The 22,139-nt window shown below is 35.7% G+C and overlaps 4 protein-coding genes across 8 annotated transcripts; 1 reads left to right on the forward strand and 3 right to left on the reverse strand.

The window, feature by feature from the left end:
• Positions 1–99: 99 nt before the first annotated feature.
• LOC143449479 (uncharacterized) lies at positions 100–1,931 on the reverse strand. Its single transcript, XM_076949694.1, has 4 exons — positions 1,631–1,931; positions 1,267–1,434; positions 982–1,071; positions 100–841 (listed from the first exon to the last, which is right to left on the reverse strand). Exons 1-4 carry the CDS (start codon positions 1,763–1,765, stop codon positions 638–640), a joined length of 597 nt encoding a protein of 198 aa, XP_076805809.1. The 5' UTR covers positions 1,766–1,931; the 3' UTR covers positions 100–637.
• A 1,108-nt stretch (positions 1,932–3,039) lies between these two features.
• Positions 3,040–4,899, forward strand: LOC143449666 (myeloid-associated differentiation marker-like protein 2). The gene is made up of 3 exons (XM_076949960.1): positions 3,040–3,293; positions 3,442–3,631; positions 3,844–4,899. Exons 1-3 carry the CDS (start codon positions 3,069–3,071, stop codon positions 4,275–4,277), a joined length of 849 nt encoding a protein of 282 aa, XP_076806075.1. The 5' UTR covers positions 3,040–3,068; the 3' UTR covers positions 4,278–4,899.
• Positions 4,900–8,536: 3,637 nt separating this feature from the next.
• On the reverse strand, positions 8,537–12,719 carry LOC143450350 (beta-1,3-galactosyltransferase bre-5-like). Its single transcript, XM_076950860.1, has 3 exons — positions 11,328–12,719; positions 10,879–10,999; positions 8,537–10,687 (listed from the first exon to the last, which is right to left on the reverse strand). The coding sequence occupies exons 1-3, from the start codon at positions 11,453–11,455 to the stop codon at positions 9,857–9,859; spliced, it is 1,080 nt and encodes a 359-aa protein (XP_076806975.1). The 5' UTR covers positions 11,456–12,719; the 3' UTR covers positions 8,537–9,856.
• Positions 12,720–14,332: 1,613 nt separating this feature from the next.
• Positions 14,333–22,061, reverse strand: LOC143448980 (uncharacterized). Of its 5 annotated transcripts, none has more exons than XM_076948972.1 (21): positions 21,936–22,061; positions 21,555–21,703; positions 21,246–21,433; positions 20,901–21,017; positions 19,833–19,924; positions 19,546–19,689; positions 19,004–19,149; positions 17,808–17,914; positions 17,520–17,641; positions 17,271–17,369; positions 17,116–17,161; positions 16,749–16,964; positions 16,525–16,670; positions 16,268–16,406; positions 16,037–16,168; positions 15,604–15,771; positions 15,425–15,516; positions 15,219–15,302; positions 15,073–15,137; positions 14,776–14,912; positions 14,333–14,633 (listed from the first exon to the last, which is right to left on the reverse strand). In XM_076948972.1, the coding sequence occupies exons 2-21, from the start codon at positions 21,683–21,685 to the stop codon at positions 14,515–14,517; spliced, it is 2,490 nt and encodes an 829-aa protein (XP_076805087.1). In that variant the 5' UTR covers positions 21,686–21,703; positions 21,936–22,061; the 3' UTR covers positions 14,333–14,514. The 5 variants fall into 5 exon arrangements, with proteins under 5 accessions (XP_076805087.1, XP_076805086.1, XP_076805089.1 ...); XM_076948971.1 differs by having other exon boundaries at positions 21,846–22,045; XM_076948974.1 differs by having other exon boundaries at positions 19,546–19,623; positions 21,555–22,045.
• Between the last annotated feature and the right edge of the window lie 78 nt (positions 22,062–22,139).

A 22,139-nucleotide genomic window follows, 5' to 3' on the forward strand; every position in this document is an offset into this window, starting at 1 on the left:
CGGTGTAGGCCTAAATGTTAAACTCTTGTTTTTCCGTATCCTCAAAGCATTTTTATAATACTGTACAAGTTATTAAACGGCATTGATCCAGAGATGAGCGACAGTTATTAATATATATTGAACATTTACGAGGAAAATGTTGAAGAAAAACATTTCACATGACAAGAACAGGTTCGTAAGTCTTAAGCCTTCGCAGTATTACCGTCATCTGATGGCTGTAACAGAATTCATATTTCATACAAATGCAATCTAAATAGTATAAGCGAAAGAAGATAATACTTGTAAAAGACTGTGCATTTGTAGAAGATTGTTTCAACCTATGATTTTAGTTCACCAAAGCCGACTATAACGGGGTTCATAATACTATTGAAATATCTCACTTATATTCCGTAATCACAACTATAGATGATTGATATTCATTTAACTCTAGGCAAATGAGAATATTGCCAATTGACAATTGGCGCCGGTGCGTGCAATCGTCATTCATTAAAAACCTTTGTCAGTTACAGAGATACTACATTATTTGCAGTGTAAAGCATTTTCCAAGTTATTCCATCATCTAATTTACACAATTAGTTCGGCAGCCTACCCAGCACATTACAAGAAAATATTTAACACGTTGAAAATACATCAAGCTTTACAAAGAATCTGTACTGTGTAGGGTTTTGTTTTCACGGAACATCAACAGTGCCATCATGTCGGCCAGTTTTCGTTTCATGCAGTTTAGGTCGACATTTTCAGAATTCGTGGAGTTGTAACGGGACATGTCATTGGTCTTTGTATCTTCATCAAAGCACATGTCAAACCGTCCAATCAGTTTTCGCCATTTATTTTCGGTTATCTATAAGTCAAAATAGTCGGAAATTTAAACTTAGTGGCGAAATGGCGTCAATTTTACATTGAGGTTAATACACACTAGAAGCGGTTATAATTTTTCCTACTCCTAGACGGCATATTTTATAAAAAAAAGAAAATCTTTACTATTGTTTCTTCAAGTTCACCCTCCATGATGTTTGGACCAGTTATGCTTGTTGCATATTGAAGAGATATCTCAATAACAAAGTCAAGATTCTAAAGAAATAAACCAACATCATTTTGTTTTGCGCCACGTTCAGAATAAACCAGAAGTTTTGCGTACTTTCAATTCAAGTTGTCAATTTTACGGATGTTATCATAAACGACAATGATGATCCTATAACTATCCTGCTGTCATGCCAATTTAGCCACAGACAATTCACTAATATTGACCGTTAGACATTTACGTGCCTGGCCCAGTTTGAGACACTCCGACTTTAGTCTTTGAACTTCGTCTGTTTGGTGGATGGCCAGTTTTCCAAAGTAGATAGAGATTGCCACAAGGCTGGCAACGACGAGACCGACGAAGAAACTGACGCAACTACGGCGAAAGCTTCCATGGGATCTAACAGCAGTCGTCTGTGGCAAACAAACTTCATTAGAACTTTCTATCTAATGTATAGGCTACTAATAATTCACAAAGACGGTAATATACATGGTTTAGATTAGAATTTCATTATACTGGGCTGTATGTAGTTAATTTTGCCACAAGAAAAAAAATATAACAAGCAAAATGCACAACCACCAGTTATTGCAATAAGTTAATATTTACTACCTTGTAAAATTTGTTTGGTGCAGTCACATAGCGAGAATGCAACTGAACTGGCTTGTCAATGGCGTTAGCTTGATGATAAGGTTGAGTAACGGTATTAGGTCCCCACGTCTCTGTATCAATTGGCAATTGACCCATATTTGAATCTTCTATCCTTTGTAGGCTTTGTAGCTACTGTACAGACAAAGCAAGTATAGGCTGTAACGTTGCAGTTTCAAGCAAAAATCTTACGCTGCTCAACAACCTTTTCCAGTTTTTTGCCCTAACAACAAGTATGTTGTGATAGCAACAAACCTTGTTCAGACGCTTTGCCATGCTTGGTGACACGATGAGCGTAGCAAATTTTGAACGCAACAATGCACACCAAAATATGTCAAATCATGTTTGTGCTTTATAACTTTGTGGCGTTTGAAGCTTGGATGCGTTAAAAATTTCGAGCGGTGTCATTCATGCGTTAAAAATTAGCTTGAAAGTGAAGCACTTAGTTTGTCATCTCGAGAAGAAGAAGAAATGCAGTCCATGATTACTTTATCCTGTGAATTATCATATCACGTTATGCTTCAACCTGACGTTTATAGCTTCATGTCCGTCATGACAAAAGTTCATGTCATTGCGACATCTCAAACAAAAAATGACCGAACGCACAATAGAACGTTTATGTGCGCAGATCTATATATGTTTTGTTTGTATGTAAGAATATGTACAAAAAACTAAATCACGTAAAAGATTAAACTGTTATCATAGTTTGACAAAAAATATAGTTGGTGTTACGTTACTTTATACGAAATATCCAAGCAACTTTCAAACATATTTCATTAACAACGTTTTAATCAATCTTATTTTCAATATTTTTCGAAAACCAAGGTTCATTTATATAATTAATCTAAATAAGCATAGTTTTAACAGAAATTTCGATGGAAATAAAAAAAAGGTTAAAAACTTTATTAAACCTATTCGCAAAACCCACTTGTGAAACAGCTTAACATGCGCGTCAGAAACACTCTAAACACTTGACACCAAGCTCTCTTATTCAAGAAATCCACCAGCAAAAGTGGGAGTATTTGCCCAGTGGAATTAAATTGTCTTTATCTAATGTTTCCAAACGAAACTGAAGTAGCCCGTTATAAGCCCAGTATCGTTGTTTTGCGAAGGTTCAAAGTTAAACCTAATAATTGGGTGTTGTTAGAATAGAACTAGGCTAATCGACAGAAATTAACACGTGACAGGTTCAAAGCGCAATCCCCTGTATAAAAGTATATATTTTAGTTATAGTTTACATCAAACACAAAATGTAGGCTACTAAGATATTTGCATGTAGGCCTAATGCGCAGGACGCAAGGCACAATTTCGGGTTGGACTGTTTTAGATTTTATGCCAAAATTAAAATCTGGTGCGTTTGTGTTTGCAGTTTCTCTATTTTTATAGGCTACTTGGCAACATAATGGCAACTACCGGAGTAGCTTACTTAACCAGCAAAGAAGGCATTGTCAAGGCCGCAGCTGTTATGTTAGGCTGCATCACGTTTGCCCTGGTTATTGAGAGCGGTTACAGTAGAGTGATCGTTGTTTTGGCCGTTTACATCTTGTGTTGGGTCCTGTCTACCTTATCTTATATTTTCTTCATTACTAACCTAGAGGAGAAGTTGCCAAAAGCTATTTCGTATGAGGTAAACATTTGCTTCGTGTATTTATCAGAAAACATAGTTCGAAAGCTATGAAATGAAGTTAGCCCAATTAGGCCTATGAAGCAGTCTAGCTGATTAGAAGGATGATTCTGAAATTTAAATCCATTTCATTTTAAATTTTATGCTGCAGGCCGCGAATGCATGTCTTTCGGTTGGTTTATTCTTCATGTGCTTGATCGCCAGCGCAGTTCTGGCGATGACGCGCTACTGGGGAAAGCACCTTGAAGAGCGTATAGCTGCTGGATTGGTTGGCTTTGTTTACACAGCAGTTTATGCTGGCGAAGTTTATCTTTTAAAAGGAAAGGCTCCAAAAAGTTTAGGTATATTTTCTTTGCAGTATATTCTTTTTGATTGCTTTTTATTTTACGTATAAGCAACTAGTCAGGATTTGAAGTTGTATTTACGTCGCTGGACGCGCGCGTTCTTGGAACAGGTAGGCCTTTTGGCTAATTTTGTCATACAAAGTGCATTACTAAAACCAAGCAAAGTTACAACAACCTTCAACAACCTATTAAACTTGGCTATTTTTTAGATTTTCTATGGGGGAAAATGGGCTTGCTAAAAGTTGGCGTCTGTGTATCGGGCTGCTTGTCCTTCGCGTTGCTGGATGCGTCCGATTACCGGTGTTACCATCCAGACGGATGCAATTCCGCACGAATCTGTGTTTTAGTCTCATACATCTTAAGTTGGGGAGGAAGCGTAGTTATCCTCATATTCCGCTCAACACCTCTCCCTACAAAGTTTCAGCATACCGATGTGACCGATTTCATATGGTCCACTTTCTCCTTCCTGAATTATCTTCTTGCCGCCGTTGTACTGACCTGTTATCTGAAGTGCGTTGCTTTCGACAGCCACCCCTGCGGAACCCGCTTGTCTTCTGTATTTTTCGGATTTGTCACCGCCGGTTTGTACGCGATTGAAGCTTATTATCAACGAGATGTTCTTGGAGGAAACGCCACGAAATAAACTTACATGTGACCTATCCACACCAATACTTCGCGTCATCGCAGTGGCCTAAAAACATTTCCACTACCGCAATAGAGTAGGGATTTTCAGCCTCAAGTCAACGGAGTCTAGTTTGATGGACAAAGCTTCCTCATTATTTGATTTAGGTGTTTTCATATGATTAGAAGTTTTGTTTATGATAAATAACATGTGTTGTGAAAAGATGACATATTTTACACATAATCGTCATTGCCTATGGCAATTAGGCTACTGACATTTAGACATTTAGCAGTAAAACGTAGCCAGCATTGCTTAGGCTTGATATAGTTTTGTTAAAAATAATTGCTGTAGCTTATATTATATTTTCATAATAAACTAAGGCTTGGAACGAGTAGAAAACCGTTGTCACAATTAGCGTGCGTAACTGCAGCGTCATATTCAGATTATAGCCTACAAGCTATCGTTCATGTGCAACGTGCATAAATGGCAATCTTGTTTCAAAAGACATGTTTAATTTTCAAATGTTCAAAAAACAAATCGGTCAATGAAGAAAGAAAAAAATTAGAATTTTCAAAATATTAACTTTCCTTGGTTGGTCTTCTTGTAATAGCTTAATAGTTTGCTTTCATCACTGATTACCATTTTGTCGTAACGGTTTTCCATGTACAAATATTTTAATGTAGTTTACGTTATTAATTTAAATATAGCCGGTACCTTTTTTATTCTTGCAGAGGAGATAAATTTTTCCTAAATCGTACCTTAAACAAAAGATAAAACCAAAACTAATAGAAATCTTAGTGTGATTGCCAGAGTCATACCAAATTTGTTCCAAGCATTATGACGTAGAGGTTTGACACGAATCAGGGTAAGTTTTCTGATCGAAAACTTCAGAGATTGCCCTCGGTCTCAGGGAAAACTTACAAGGTTACCAACTTAACTTACAAACAAGAAAATAATATGTACAAACTTACCTGGGAATACTGAGTTTGTGATCAGAAAACTTGCACTGAGTCATAAGACATTTTTACGTCACAAAGCCCGGAACAAGCTTGGTACCGCACCGAAGTAAACTAATTAGCATGTATAGGCCTAGGCCTAAAATAATTTTCAATTTATATGTTTGCAACCTAAACTTAACACCGAAAAGTTAAATTCCTGCTTAAGCTATAGATACGCATTTTTAGTATTAGGCCTACTGAAATGCATTCGCCAATTCACTGCTAAGCTTTTTAGGAAGAGGGAGGCAAACTCACAGCTTACTTATCTTTTGACTACTCCCACGATCTTTTGATTCATGCGTTTCTGCCGGCGTCTGTTAGCTTCAGGGCCATGCAGCATAGGGCCTTCGCGTACAGATTAAACCGCCTTTGTTTTATTTAGCCTATTCATCTATCAATCAGCAGATTGGGGTTTATTTTGAACAGGTGAACTGTATTCAGCAAACGCATAGAAAGAGTCTAGCTTTTGAAAACAAAACGCTACTGAACAACTAAACCGCAGTCATAAGCAACTATAGGATATAGATTGCGATCGAATCAGCAGAAAATCAGACATGTCACCAAGGAAAAAGTCTGTTCCGGTAAAGAAACAAGTCATTAACAAGAGATTGGAAAATTCAAATTCTGCTTTACCAACAAGAACTCCTTCGAGAAAGCAGGTGAGTGAACAAAGTTCGCAACCAAAAATGAATTTGCGCACTCCAAGGCAACGAGCATCAACACTCAAAGTGCAAAAAAGAACGCTTTATGATGCCTCAGGAAAACTAACCGCTGATGGCCGGGATTTGTGTGATTGCTTGCGTGAAAATTGCCCAGGTTGTTTCTACTCATGTAGGAAATGTGGCAGTAATAAATGTGGCGTTGAATGCAGGTGTTTCAGGAAGTGGAAATACGAAGATTTAGCCGAGGACGGTGGAGAGACGAGACCTTTTCCTGAAAATGAACAGACGTGAACTTGTATGTTGACGTAATATATTTGATGCATGCGTCTACATAAGACAGCAAAGTTCACAGTCAATGACTGCTGTTCAAAGTTCCATCTGCAAAGCTAAACTATTGTTATTAAAGCTTTCAGTAGCCTACATCTTATGGATAGCGACAAATGCCGTTATTAAATTAACCTGGTAATCACTTCCATGTTCTTCTGAATATTATTTCAGTGCTTTTTTGTTGTTTTTTTGTAGGTTTGTTAGAATTAAACGATTGCCATCCAAGCATGCTCTACAGTCTACAACAGTGATTTTACCAGTTTCAAGCGTCATTATTTTTTGATTAGCATCGATTTAGGGAAGTCCCCATTACAAACGCAACAAACATTTATCTGTATCCACTATCTCATAGGTGTCAAACTCCCGGCCCGCGGGCCACATCCGGCCCGCTTTACAATAAAACTTGGCCCGCAATGCTATTTTATACATTGAACTATTTCCGGCCCGCGAGATCATTGTGCAGTATAACTTACTTTTTTCAAGCAAGAAACAAGATTATAACAAATCGCACAATACAGCAGCACGACAGTTGCCTCATCATGCGATAGAATAAATCGATTTATTCCCAGCCAAAACCGTCAAAAAAAAACAAAAATTTGGTGCTGTTTCGCTGACTGTTCCAATTCATATACTCGTGTCACGAAACGTTCAATCAAGTTTTATCCTTACGGCCCGCGGCGTTAAATAAGTTTTGAGTTTTGGCCCCTGGTGCGATTGAGTTTGACACCCCTGCACTATCTTGTACCTAGGGATGTAAACTACAATCCAGAATAATGGATTATTCTAAAATAATCTACAATGGTTTATTCCGGATCCAAAATTTCGAATCCTATTCTAGAACAGCATAAAAGTTAAAACATAAGCACCCGCAGTGCTTTGGTTTTGCCTTTGAAATAGGCTGACAATTATTATGGTTCAAGCAAGTTAGCAATTGTCGAATTGACATAACACTCGGTTTAATTCATGACAATTAACGTACCCACCGCATAGTGTCGGAATGTGAAACAGTAAATGACAACAACCCAACATGTTCCAATGAACACTTTAAATTATTAAATAAAACCGGTTCCAAAGATTCGGAAGTAGGCCTACACGAAAATTAGATTCGAATCTTTTGAGATTCGGTTCTCTTAGGATTAGTTATTATAAAATTTGCATCCCTATCTGTACCAGGGATCGGTAATCTTTTTGTTACTTCAGGGTTCTGGCCAGAAGAGAAACAAAATCGGTCTTGGATTTCATTCAATATCGTGTTAAGGTAATGTCAACCAAAAACGAGAAGATAAGACATAGTTTTTTATATGTTGGCCATAATTTATGAGCAAAAGCGATATCAAAACAAACCAGGAAACACATGTATTATAACACATATTATCACAATTCAACGATGATTAAGAACAGCTCGGCATCAATGCGATTCTTGATGTGATGTTTCTTTCACTGGTGACGGTTGTCCAAGTTCCGGCTGCATGCAATAGCTATAGACGTCTGGTAGAACCCCTTGTTTAGGTTATTAACTATGGCTACTATGCACTTGGAATGCTTTGTCTTGTGGTGTTGTTTGATGTCCAATTTTTAGTTTACAGAAACACGTTTATAATTTCACAATTGAACTCTGATTAAGCGTGTATATATTAAAGTTGCAAATGTAACGGTATAATAATCTTTATCCTTAGACTGAGAAATGTCTTTGCACGACTTACAGCCGGCGATGATTCCTCATTGTTCAAATGCCGGTTACCAAGCTAGCCCTATGCAAATTCCGATTGTCATACACACAAACAATATCATAATAAGAAGTATGACTGGGTGGATCAAATCAACGCAACATTTCTCTGAGAAGTGCTAAAAATTGCAGACTATTTAAATAGCGCAATAATCTCAGGAAGCAAAACGACATTTAACTCTGTTGTTTGCAAAACATTCAATTGGTGAAAAATTAGCATCCCGGTGTGATATAACTGATACGTAATGTGCACGTCATAATGTATATCCTCGAACTGAGGAAAGTCTACGCACGAGTTAAACTTGGCGATTACTCATCATCGCTGAGCTCCGGATACCGAACCTTAGCCGTTGTGGAAGTTACGATAGATATTCTACGCGCATTTTTTGTATTCTATTATCCAAATTTAGAACTGTTGGTCACGACCGCTCAACAAGAGCAAGCGTCGTCGATTCTCACCCTGTTGCCCACAAGCATTATAATGGTAGCGCCAATGCGTATCGAACACAGGCCGCATTATTGCAAGCCTAGCGCTCTCCCGACAAAATAATCCACTAATACGACGACCCGGGACACGTTGGCTAGATGTATTACGCATAGACGTATAGGTTAAGCTTTGGTTCGTTACAGTTACCACATAGTTGTGAGAATTTCTGCAAAGAAAACTTTTCGTTTTATTTATTTATTTTTATAACGTGGCATAAGTAAACTAAGCAAAACTTACACATTTTATATCATTGGTATAATAACATGCCATAGAAATCTTTCAGGAAACCACAAAAGCTTAAATGTCAGTTAAAAGCGTATTTTCCAGTAGTTCACTGTATCATTTATGGATATGACAGCACATACAATAACACAATTCGAACAAAATCAACGTACACTCTTTCATTACTCGTAGTTTTGGTATAAACTAGTGCTGTATACATATGAAATATAACAACTGCAAGTCATTAGTGAAGTTTGTGGGGGCGTATATTTATAACCACGCCAAAAAAACTTTCATATAACGTACCGACAAGACGACAATAAGCAGGAAATTATGATTGAAAAAGCTGCACGTTCGGTGACATCACTGCACTAAACGTGAAATGAATGTTCTGCTGGCACATGATTATGTTGAATTATTCATAGGGTTTACCTAACCTAAAGGCATCAAAGAGCATACCAACAGAAACGCAAGACATCTTTGAACTATAAACACACTTGTGAACAACAACTTACAGGCTAATAAGAATCTTTTGTCATTTGATTAAAATGGTTTTACTGCAAAATAAAAGATGTGATAACAATTGAAGATCACACAAAACCACTCAAACAGTTGCCATATAAAGTGAAAGAAGAAATGGCCATTCTGAAGATAGGTAATTATGGTATTCTGTTATCTTGTTTAACTTTTGCAGATAAATATGATCCCTTATTTCACATAAAAAGTAACACTGAGAAATTACAGTCATAAGTATGTAAAATGGCAAACTATTGCAGAGGTAAAATTTACCAAACCGTTGGAGTCCACATACAACGGAAAAATGCAAATTGTATTACAAACATGATAAGAGGTACATATGTGCAAAAATCACAGTGTTACACAACTTCATACAAAAGTACACTCTGGATAAATGAGCTAAAATTTGCAATAAATAGTTCATACACAACTCGGCATAAAATGCACACATGATTTACAATTGTATGTGATCAGTACTAGACAAAGATTGACCGAAGATAGGGGACGGAGCTACATGTAAAACTTCATAACATTAGTTTATGCATTTACTACAGACAGTATCACAGGTAAAAATAAATCAAGGATTTTGTGAGCTCTGCATAGTTTAACTTCTGCTGGTAAACCATTGCAGTGGATATATATGTAACAATGTTTTATCTGTATTAACCAGCAGGCAAAAAGTAATCTGGGCATGTTTTGTCAGTGATGTTCCTTTTGATCACAGTAGTAACATTTAGCATTTCTGGCAACCAAAGTTTCCACATTCTTTTCATCTTTATCAGAAGAGATTTATTATTGTTATCCCATGGGTAAAACATAATAGGGTGGCCACCATTAATAACAGCAGAAATGTCATTGCCATTATGTCCCAGTTTGTGCCTTAAAATCCCGTAAACCATTACATCTTCCAAGGGAAAACCTGTATAATTGGTAACCTTTGACATTTCATAGATGTCAACAATCATTGGAAATGTTAATATAACCATGACACCACGACAAAAACTTGGGTAGCGAAGAGCAGGGTATTGGGACCAAGACGTGCTTAAGCGATGCTTACCCCGAATAACCCCATTTATGGATTCATACTGGAAACCACAATATATTCGGTTGTCAATCGGCTTTCCATTTTCAACTTTTGTTTGTAAAAATTTTACGGTCTCCATCAGGTTAATGACGCAGTCATCATCAGAAATTACATAAAACATGCTTTTTTTGGCCATTTTCTGTGTTATCCACTTAAATGCAGACAACGTCTTAATAGTTAGATTCCTAAATGTATCATCAAAAGTAGTTTGTAGGATATCATCAAAACATTCACTTTCCAGGTTTATTTTGTTTTGAAATTTGTTTGGAACAGATCCAATCAGAAAAATGACGGTGAAATTTAAGTTATCCAAGGATGAATATAATCCCCAAGTCTGTCGAATTATTTTTCGTCTTTTAAAGTTTCTCGGTGCAGATTTAACAAAAAATGTAACGAAGTTCTTCTTCTCCTGCAATAAAAATTATTCTTATGTATACATACAATTATTGAAAATGCTGCAATGCAAAACAACATTTACATGAGCATATTAGATTAGCATATCAGATTAGCACAATTAGATTACGGATGTGTTTAAAAGTTGCTAAATATGTCAAACACTATTTGGATGTTCACTTACACAGTTAAAGAAATCGTACATACCTCGGTTGAAACTAAATGTTGTGGTTGATGGATATAAGTGACAACGAATTCACTTTCGGGAAAAACATTCTTCTGATATCGATATGGAAGTCTGAAAGAAACCTGTTCTCTGTCATCAAACCTGAAGAACATACATCTTTGTCAGTTAAAATGTCGTGACTTCACTGTTTAAAATTTAAACGGCACCAAATAATGTATAACAGGAACAAAAAAACAAGGATTTCACATTTTTTTGTCAATATACTTCTTTGACCTCACACATTATACAAAACTGAAATAAGAAGGCGTCAAAAATTCCGTAATTATAAAGGCTCTCTAGTTTTTACTAGCAGGTACATGAACGAATCTAAGATCATTTACAAAACATATTCTTTAAACTGGACAAGGTTACATTGACAAACTTCTATTTAAAAGTAATCAATATGGCAATATATATATTTGACTGTTACCGTTGGTTCCATTTTAAAATCCATAATATATATCCAAGCAATCCAAAAACTAATACTATAAGAAAAAGACTTTTTTTCTTGGCGAAGCAGCTACATTTGAAAGCAGCTGAAACCTTGTGCTGCGACATCAGGACTCCACTGTCACAAACTGTACACCTTCACAATGTCAGATTACAAGAAAATAAAACACCTAATATCATGTGCACAGCATTATCTATGCAGACACATTTGAAAAATGTTGAACAGCTTGAGTCAATGGTTTATAGTGTATAAAAAACTTAACAAATAAGTAATCAGTCAACTAATTTAAATGACCTCACTTTCTTTGTTGCTGATTAATTAATTATAAATTGTCTTACACAAAAATAAAATTTGGTGTGCACATGGACAAATCTTGTGAGTGTGCGTACCATGCTTTCCATTATGGCTCATTATCCATAATGGATTGGCAACACTGAAATAGGAAATGATGAATTAATAAATTTTATATTTCAATCTTTGTAGCATATAGTTAAAATAATGCATAGGCTACAAACAGCTGAATTTACGAAAACATTCAGTGACTAATATTCTTAGAAAACAAAAAAGTAGATTTTACACATATAAATATCTAGGCTTGGCGGTTAAAACCAAATTTATGTCAACACAGCCAGATGACGTCACAATTGAAGAAGCTGAGGGTTAGTGTACAAAACCATCCTGTCGTTGTGCACTTGTATACTAGACCCAACCTATGTTATCTGAATGATAAATTTAATTATTATTGATGATATTGATCGTCATTTTTGAACTTGTTCACCCAGTGTTAATTTCAGTGACAATTTTGGTCATAATTTACCAAAAAGTTTTGATAAATTTTCACCTAATTACCGCTAAATTTGACAATTTAAATTAAACAGCAACTATTTCACGTGAAGTATGTCACGCAGCCAATAGTTAAAAATAGGCGGTTAGGTTAGGAGAATGGGTATGCAAAAAGTTAATCTTAGCTTTTTATTGAAGTTAGACTTAGATTAGAATATAGATTTAGGCAACTATGTTATAACATTTAAGTTAGTTTAACAAGAGACTGCGAAAAAGAGCTTTGAACGCACCATTTTTTCCAGTGAAATAGTGGCAGCCTTTAAATTTATCACCGGCTGCTCCACCACGCACTGACAATTTAAAATTGTCATTCAGTGACATTTTTCAGTATTATTTTTATCACTTCCGGTAACAATTTTAAAACTGTCACCGGTGAAATTGTCAGCGATCGGCTCCACTAGTACGACTTTTTAAATCTTTACTGAAAAACGGAGTGATAACTGATAACTTTGAATTACTAGGTTACCGGCAGAGCTTAAAGCCTTAAGTAACCGTTGATGCAATTACAAAGTCTGCACACTGAATGCAATTGCCGCATGTCAACCATAGATATAATATAAACGTTAGTAAAGATTTGACAAACATACCACTCACTGTACTTACCGATTTTTGTGGTGAACATGCTTATTTTTTATGGCAGGCATACGTATTCCAAAGGATTTATTTTTGCCAGTGGGTCTGATACTGCAGCACCCGCCTTCATCCGCCACTGGCTATCGCGCTATTGGAATATAATCGATAAAAACACAGAAAATCGTATTTCTTGTGCAATCCTTTTTAACTTTTGTGTTATTTATACATGGTATGGTATGATAATTAATGTTTATTCTTGGACTGAGCAAAGTTTTTGCACGACTTAACCCTGGCAATGATTTCTTATCGCTTGAGGTCCGGTTACCGAGCTAGCCTTTGTGCAAGTACGGATAGTTGTACATTTTTTTACTTATGGTGCGTTATTACACATTATTTATTTCACATGCTTCCTTTAGAGAGACGTGAAAATGAATGTAATTTGCAAATAACAGGCCCCATCAAAAGTCGTAGGTCTGGACCCCCTCTACACTTGCCTGGGTGTTCTTTAATTCTATCTCAGCAACGGGGCTCAAGCGATGGGGAATCATCGCTACTTGTAACTTGTCATGAGGAATGATTGCCAAATTAAGTCGCGAAGACTTTCTTCAGTTTAAGATTATGATATAATACCATTCTTTTGGGACCAAATAATTTCAACAAATGCTATTTTCCCATGAGGTTGTTACTCGTAACCTACCAAAAAGTGTGCAGGGGCTATCGGCCTACCGAACAGTGTGTAAGGTTTACGTCACCCGGATTGGGTTTGAAACTATGTGAGAAATTTTTGACTTAAAACGACTAGGGCAAGGTTTTTTCAGCCCACAGCCCACTTCTCATGAGATCGGCAAAAAAAAACATTGAAATAAAAACGATAGATTTATTTATTAATGGGCAGATTCATAGTTTCCATTTCACGGACTAATTAATAGAAAACTGTAGATTATCAGTTAATTTTAAAAAACGTTTTAGTTAATTACCAGAAATAGTAATATTTTTAAATGGTTCGCGTCCCTCTTAAGAGCTCCCCGGCTGGGAAGCGCTGATCTAGGGCTACATTGTTTGTGCTGAAGGATACGTAAAATATGCTCTTAACTTTCATGTGGCATGGCTTGGTAATAATAGCAACTTTAGGGTAGTCTTTCTTAAACTGTGGGTTTTAACCCATAAATTTGACTGGCTTGGCTTTCAGCATACTGATGATGAATGGGTCGTTTCTTACGAATAGGCCTTATCTTTTGTCTGAAAAAGCTTTTTCTATTTTAGTATCTGTATTTTTAATAATTAATAGGTTATTGCTTTTTTTAATAGCAGACATTGTGTGGAACTGTTTTACCAATCAATTTGACTTTGGGTCGTGAAAAATTTTGTTTGACAAGCACTGACGTAGAACTGTGGTCCGGAGGTATATTTCCCTATAAAATTTTGAATCTATAACGAATGCCATAGTCAGAGGGCACCAAATTTGCAGTCTGTCTGGTTAAAGTAAATATAAACATTACATTTACAATTACTTTCAAATTAACAGCATCAAGTGCGGGTTAAGTAAAACGCCAATAACAAGCAAAACACGAGTTGCTTAGCAATAATTATTGCAATTGTTATTATAATAAACAGAAAAAGATAAAAAGTGTCAGATAGCAAACAGCAAACGTTTCTAAAAATTCACATTGACGGTTGAAATCACAAAGAATACGCGTCCAATGAAATACCGGCAATACAGCAGCCCTATTGATGGTAAAACGGCTGGAAGTTATATATTAGAACCAAAGCCAATAAATGAGTTGACTGCAGCGTTAACATCAAAGTTAAGCAACTGGGCATTATGCAAGCTCGCGCTGTGATGACCAGAATCCTCGGGTGTAAGTTGGTCTAAATAGGGGAAAAAGTTATACATTTTTATATCGCAAACTATGTAGTATCGAGTGTTCGATTGATGGAACTACTCAGCCCTAATCACTCCACTTCTGCAAAGTAAAGCTCTAATATTTCACAACTTGAAAATGATACCAACCGAAACGCTGGACAGTGGCGAGTTGTGCGTGATGATTGACAGCGGGATCTGAAAATGTTTGAGGCAAAACAGACGAATTTACAACTGGGTCAGGATCAGTGAGATGTTGTGGGATTGGATTTTCTGTGATGTTAATTCTGTAAATAACAGTTTAAAAGAATACACTGAAATCAGAGATTCAGATTAGCACAAAGGAGGTACAGTTAACTTTAGATATAAAAACGAGAAATCATTTGCAACCATTAAATTACAGTTCCCTGTAAATCTGAAAATAAATTTGTACGCAGTTTAACATACTTGGATATACAGTGAAGGTTTGCCTGTGACTGCTGAGTAAGAATTAGTGAAGCAGAAGCGGTATCCTGAATTAACGTAAAGAATAAAGATAGATTAGTTTTCAGGCCGTACCAAGACAGAAATGCCACCTTCTATAAACTCCTCACTGAAGTCATTTGTTCAGTATGATCCTTCGAATCTAAGATGTCTGGAAGATTCCAAGATGTGTTAGACACAGCGAGAGAAAAACTCTGCAATAAATTTAAAGATCTGGACCGTTTTTTTCCATTTATAAGTATAACGTATCAGGTAGATATTATACCAAAATTTCACTAATCTCTACTGTACTGTTGATCGTACATCTACAATCTACCTGTTTGACAACACATGATCGTTTGTGTGCATCCAGATTATCAAGCCTTGTGAAAGTTTTCTTGCAAACTTCACACTGGAATGGTTTCTCACCTTAGTAGACACATACAAATGGACGGAAGAAATGGATAAAATTACAAGACATTAAGCTAGATTCTAAGCCGACTAAAAACTAAGCACCTGTGTGGACACGTTCATGCCTCCTGAGGTGAAAAGGATTGGTGAACTCCTTTCCACAAATTGAGCAAGGATGAAGACCTATTCCAGTGTGCTTCTTCTGATGCAAGCGAAGTGAATGTGAGTCTCGAAATTGTTTCCCGCAAGTTTCACAGTGGAAAGGTCTCGCTCCTGTCCAAACAGCAAAACAACAAGTTTTATTTACATCTAACCCACTGCATTGCCCCTGATGCATTGATTAAAATAAAAAAGGTTACAGTAGATTGTAGCATGTGAGAGTGGTAGGCGAAATGTTGTGTAGCAGTAGCTGACAAATACTATCCAAATCCTATTCACGTCTGGCACGTATTGGAATTTAATCTTTTTCACTGTTGTTAGATAATTTCAAAGCATTTGCTCATTTCAAAATAGAAACTCTTTGTGTATTAAAGTTTACCAGTGTGCGACAACATGTGTTTCCTTAAGCGTCCATGAAACGGAAATTTCTTTCCACAAACTTCGCAAACATGAGGCTTTGCTTCTGCGTGTTTTGCTTTGTGGACCTCCAACCTTTCCTGTGTCTTAAATACTGCAAAACATTTATTGTTTCTTGAAAACGACATATATACACTAAATTGTTTGATACAATTATGCACTCGCAATCCCATCCGATGAACACATTTCATACATTTTCTGCAAATTTCACATGCAATGGCAGTGGATGAATGACATTTCTGATGAGACACAAGTGTGCTCTTGTCCTTAAACTGTTTTCCACAGATCTCACAGAAGTAAGGTCGATCGTTGGAGTGAGACAAATGATGACGCTGAAAGAGGACATTTAATTTAATGAGAAACCAACTGATCGATGAACAAATTATTTTTTTACAACTTAAAGCAATCAAATCGAGTAAAAATATAAAACTTTAGTCTAATTGAGACAACCTTCAGATGGTCTTTGTCTCTAAAGTTTTTTCCACATTTCTCACAGGTAAATGGCCTTTCGCTGGTATGGATTCGTTCGTGTCTTTTTAAATGGTCAGCTTTCAGAAACAATTTACCACAAGTGGTGCAGCAGTGCTTTCTTTCACCTGCAATTCATTAGTTTTGCACAAAATGTTGAGTCAACGCCAAGCGTTAATTTTAACCTTCATGTTTCTACCACAAACCAGTATGGGAAATCATGTGTCGCCCCAAATGACTTTTGCTTCGAAACGTTTTCTTGCAAACAGTGCACGGGTGAATTTTAGGCCGGTTGGTGCTTGCCTTTTCATTAGTGGCAGCTTTTTGGTGAGTTTTTAAATGAACTGAGAGGTTACGCAAGTTAGAAAAGGTTCTTAGGCAAATATTGCACGCTGGTTTTGTTTCATCATCCAATGATCTTTCTGGAAACAAGCAAAGTGCATAATGTGAGACATGCCATGACAACTTTTTGCTTCTTACTAATATTGAAAAGCAGCAAAAAGTTAAATCTACCGAGAGCTGTCAAAGTTTCAAAAATCTAGATAAACAGTGTATTGAATAAAAAGCATGAACCTGTTGAGTTATCTTCGGTTTTTGCATGGTTCTCTTGCATATGAACCTACAATAACAAACATTGATAAAGCTTTTGGCAAAAATACATACAGTAGATTTATCTGAGATCAAGAGAGTAACAAATTAAATAGCCACAAGTTTTAAGGCAACTTCACCTTTAGCGTATCAGCACTAGTTTCAGCTTGGCCACAATGCAGGCATTGAAAAACTGGTTCATCATCATGGCAAAGCAAATGTAAGCTGTATGTCAGTCTCTGAAGTTGTGGTTAAATTATTCCACTTGTTTATCAAAGAATTACAAGTCCATGAATACATTATTGATACAATTAATAGTAAAAAGCAATGGGTCTACAAAATACACCTCTACTTTCCAAGTTGCTTGTGTCATATTTTGGCAACATTACCTGAGAAAATGTTGCACCACAAGTGGGGCACACAAAATTACTCTCATCTGAAAATTCATTTTGCTGCAAGAGGTGGGGATCACTTTCATCAAAATCTTCATCATCAATGGAGTATTCGGGATCTATATTGTTAATCACAGTATTATGAACAAAGAGCGACTGCATTGCATGATGTGCATCACATCAACAGCATGCATATAATCTATGAAAACAGTAAATTCACACGGAAAACATCGCGTGAACATGACATTCATCTTTAGCAGTGTTACTTTACAAGCACCTTACTACCTTTGGATGTCAGCTTTTTAGTAGCTGCTGCATTTCCTATCACGTTAAAATCTTCATTTTGCTTTTCAAAAGCTTCAATGGTTGCATATGCTGCTGTTTTTGCCTTTCTGAAATTAAATTACATTAAAAATAATTGAAAATATTCCTTTTGCAACAGACACGATTTTTATGGCAAAATGTACAATCTAAGTTAAAAACAAAAACATGAAAAATTTGGTGAATGAAATTCATTATCATCATATATAACTATCAAATGTAAACAACTAGGTTGCACATAAAAGACATAACGTAACACAGCTACTGGTATGAACGTTTGGCATATATTGCGTTATTACATAGCCTAAATTTTATCCACATAAAACATTGCCAATTAGGTTTTAAACTTCTCTGCACTCACTGCGTAAACAATAAAATTGAAAAATTGAAATGCAGCTGAAACCTGCACTCAACTCTTTGTCGACGTTGTCACTTTCTGAAACTGGGCAGAACCAGAAAACAGTGTTTGCACTTTGCGGTGTGATGTAACAAAATCTTTGTTAAATCAAACAAAAGCTTTTATGAATCCCTTGAAAAAACTACTGCTCAAGCTTCGATCAAATAGAACAGGGTTGTCAACTGAGTTATGGCTGCATTTGGTCACTTCGTCGAGTGAAATTTAATGGCATAGTCACACTCATAACTAGTTTTAATTTTGTTGTCTGAGTAAATTTTTCAACCATAGATCAAATATCGTTTACGTTGCACTAAATTAGGTCACACATTACATCCATTAAAGATGTGTAATTGAGTTTGAGGAAAAGCCTGTTAGGAAAGAAGCCCAATTTATAACAGTGCTGGTAAGCAACTTTTCCTGTCTTTCTACCTTGCATTTATAACACAAAACAAGGATAAAAGTTTAAATGGAAAATTGCTATCTTGGAATAAACAATGTTTTTCTGGTGCAAGTCTAGGATTGTCGTCAAAAAGATGTAAATTTTGCAATAATAGTGATCCATAAGTGTTTATTTGTGATATGAATCGACTTTGCCAAGAAACAACTATAATACTGTGCAGTATCATAAAACGATATGTGTTATCAGTAGCACGGTAGTTGCAAAAATTACATAATTACTTACAGCAGTGTGGTATGTGAATATAAATTAAGTAATTGAGTTTTGAGTCATATGCTTCGCTATAAACAGTCATGCCAGACCCACCTTTCAGCTCGTCTTGTGAATTGGACAATAGGAAGAGGAGCATTTATTATTTCAGCATCATCTTGCATCATAACATTGTTCTTTATCGTCGGATCAAAATTTTTCAAAGGAAACTGATTTGATGCTTTGGCAAAGTTTATGTAAATCTAAGAGCAATCAAATGCAGCATGCAACACAGGAAACATTGGTTTTGCTTAAAGTGTGTATACAGTACCTAAATATATGTAAAATAAAAAACAGGATATAGTGTGGCGCTCTGAAGGTTAACTTTATATTTTTCTACAAGAGCTTTCGCAAGCATAAGCTTGCTTCTTCAGATGTACTGCGAAAAACAATGAATTTTGAACAAAAAACCTGATTTTTGCAGTTCACCTGAAGAAGCAAGCTTATGTTTGTGAAAGCTCGTGTAGAAAAATATAAAGTTAACCTTCAGAGTGCCAAACTATATCCTGTTTTTACTTTACTTTAAAATTTAGTTAACACGGTTCAGACAACATCAACATAAATACATGTGATTCAATTTGGGTACAAAGATCTCTGACCTTGCAAAGGTGTTGGAGCTTAGGTAGCTCAAAAGTAACAGCAGCTTTCAACAACGTATCAACATTTTCAGACGTAATCTTTATATGGGAAGTATATATGAAGTCAAGCAAAATCTCGAATACTGAGGTAGATGTTTCTGGTATCTGTTATTTAGGCAAAGTATACAGCTAGTGCCACGACAAACCATCCTCTATCCTTGATATGTGGCCATACATTAAATTGTTTTGTAGTTTAAATAAATGCTCCGAGTATATTAGACTACCAGTATGTTTTTATGCTTACATACTTCTAAAAATGTTGAAGTGTCATTCAAACATTGGGCAAAATAATCAGAAGAAGCAGCAAGGATAGTCTTGTTTGCCTGTATGATGTCATTTCCTAGAAAATACATAAAACAAAAAATCATAACAATAGCTGAGATTTTAAAGTCACTAAATTCAAAGAACTGAATTACTTAATCCAAATTACTAACTATAAAAATCAAACTTTAAATTACACTCAATTCAAATAACCTTTTTAAATTTTTACCACCACCCTGTGTAAGTGGCAAGATTTATAATTAGCCTTCCTTAGCAATCAAAATCTTTAGCGCAATCTGATTCTATTAAACTACAAGCATTATGCCTCCCGGATTGTAAAAATGTGTTTGAAAGTGAGCAGCTTATGAATTTTTTTACAAAACAAAAAGGTATTGAAAAAATGTTGCCTAGTTTTTATTTATCACACTTTAAACCTTTCACACCAGATTAGTTTGGTATGATGTCACAATATATAGTTAGCATAGCATGCAACGTTTACATAACATCAAGCTGAACATGTGCATATAGTGCTTCAGTTCGTATATGCCTGTAGTATTTTAAACTTTGCAAGTGCAGGAAAATATAATGTTATATAACACAGCTGATACCAAGAAGTCAAATTTGTACTCAAGGGGTCAACTTTTTAAAATTAAAAGTGCAGTTGCAAAATGAAAACCTAGGCAGCCTAAAATTAGGCAACATTTTCCGAAATAACTTTTTCTTTACAGTGTGATAAGAAATTCATATGCTGCTCATCAGAGTGAATTCTTCACAGTCTGATGCACGGAGGTTTGCAACTTAAAATTCAATTGGTATGAAATGATTTCCATTGCTAAGCATCATCTATTGAAAACCCTTGCAACTCAAGAAAGATGGTGGTTGTAACTCAAAAAAAAGTCCATTCAGGTAAATCTAAATTAGCATTATTTATCCACTATTGTTGTGTTCATTTCATGGCTAATAACTCAACAAACAACGTTAACAACAGCATCTATTGAATTTTACCATACAAAGTAGTAAGAAATTGGTTGGAAAACATAAACATTCAACCTTACCAATTTTGACAGTTAAGTCACAGAATTTGCAATGTTTTCGAAATGTATTGGCTCTGCTAAGAATAGAGTTGCAGCAGGGTGTGTCGTAAACCATTGCATTCTTGTGGAAAGTTATTCCTTTGAAGAATTATATATGTATTAATACCTATTTCTCACAAACAAAGTCTAAGCAAACAAAAGCTATGATATTATATATTATACAATGTGTAATCAGCATATGTAAGCTAGGGCAATAAAAACTACATGCAAAAACATACAGATTTAAAATAATTTCAACTTAAAAGTCCATGCACTGCAGTAAGATATCTCTTGAGGTAATTCTGTACAAGCATATTTACCACATACCACATAATAGCAGCTTTTCAAGTACTGCTGCTAAACTAACAAGACGATGAAGATCCTTCAAGGAATTTAACTCGAGTAAAACTTGATCCATTCTATTAGCATCAGAAAAATGTACAGACCATGACACAGCTTTTTCCCTTTTCATTTCATTAAATGATGGTAATGGAGTATCAAATGATATATCTTTTCTGAAATTTTAAAAATAACAAAAGTTGATTCATACTGTCATAAATGATATTACCAGTCTTCCACTTCATTTGAAGTATGATACAATATCTATAAAATAGATACGCGTATTAGCCTACTTACCTTTGCAACAGGCTCTTCATAGCACATTCTACATTTCCATCAAATGCTTTTAAATATGTATTAAAATAGTATCTAACACAATAGAATGTTTTCCCCAAGACGACAGGCGGATTGTCAGTGACTTTGTTCATCACATGAAAGTTTCTTTACTGTATTACAATTTAAAAAGGTAAATTACGGTGGTATAAACACAAAAGAATCAAAAAAAGTTTTTTTTTCTAAAACCTTAAAAACCACTATTGCTACGACGTGCACAATTGCACATGCCAGCATGTTTTCCAGTTAACTTACTGGTAGACTGGAGAGAATATGAAAAAGTTCCAAATAACATGTTACTCAAACATCATAGCATAGCCTATAGTATAATTAGCAAAGTGATACCTTGCCACCTATGAAGTGCCTTATCGTATTCAACAATTAAAAAATTTTGCAATACTATAGGATAGGGCGTAGGCCTGTACCGGTAGCAAAGAAAACAGAAACTTCTTGACAAACTGTGCAAACAATACCCTATAAAGTACAAGCTGTCTATGCCTATTTAAATTGATACGCATGAATGGATTCTGATTACGCATGACTGAGTTC

Source organism: Clavelina lepadiformis, chromosome 3 (assembly GCF_947623445.1).
Source record: "Clavelina lepadiformis chromosome 3, kaClaLepa1.1, whole genome shotgun sequence".
In the NCBI taxonomy this organism is placed as follows: Eukaryota; Metazoa; Chordata; class Ascidiacea; order Aplousobranchia; family Clavelinidae; genus Clavelina; species Clavelina lepadiformis.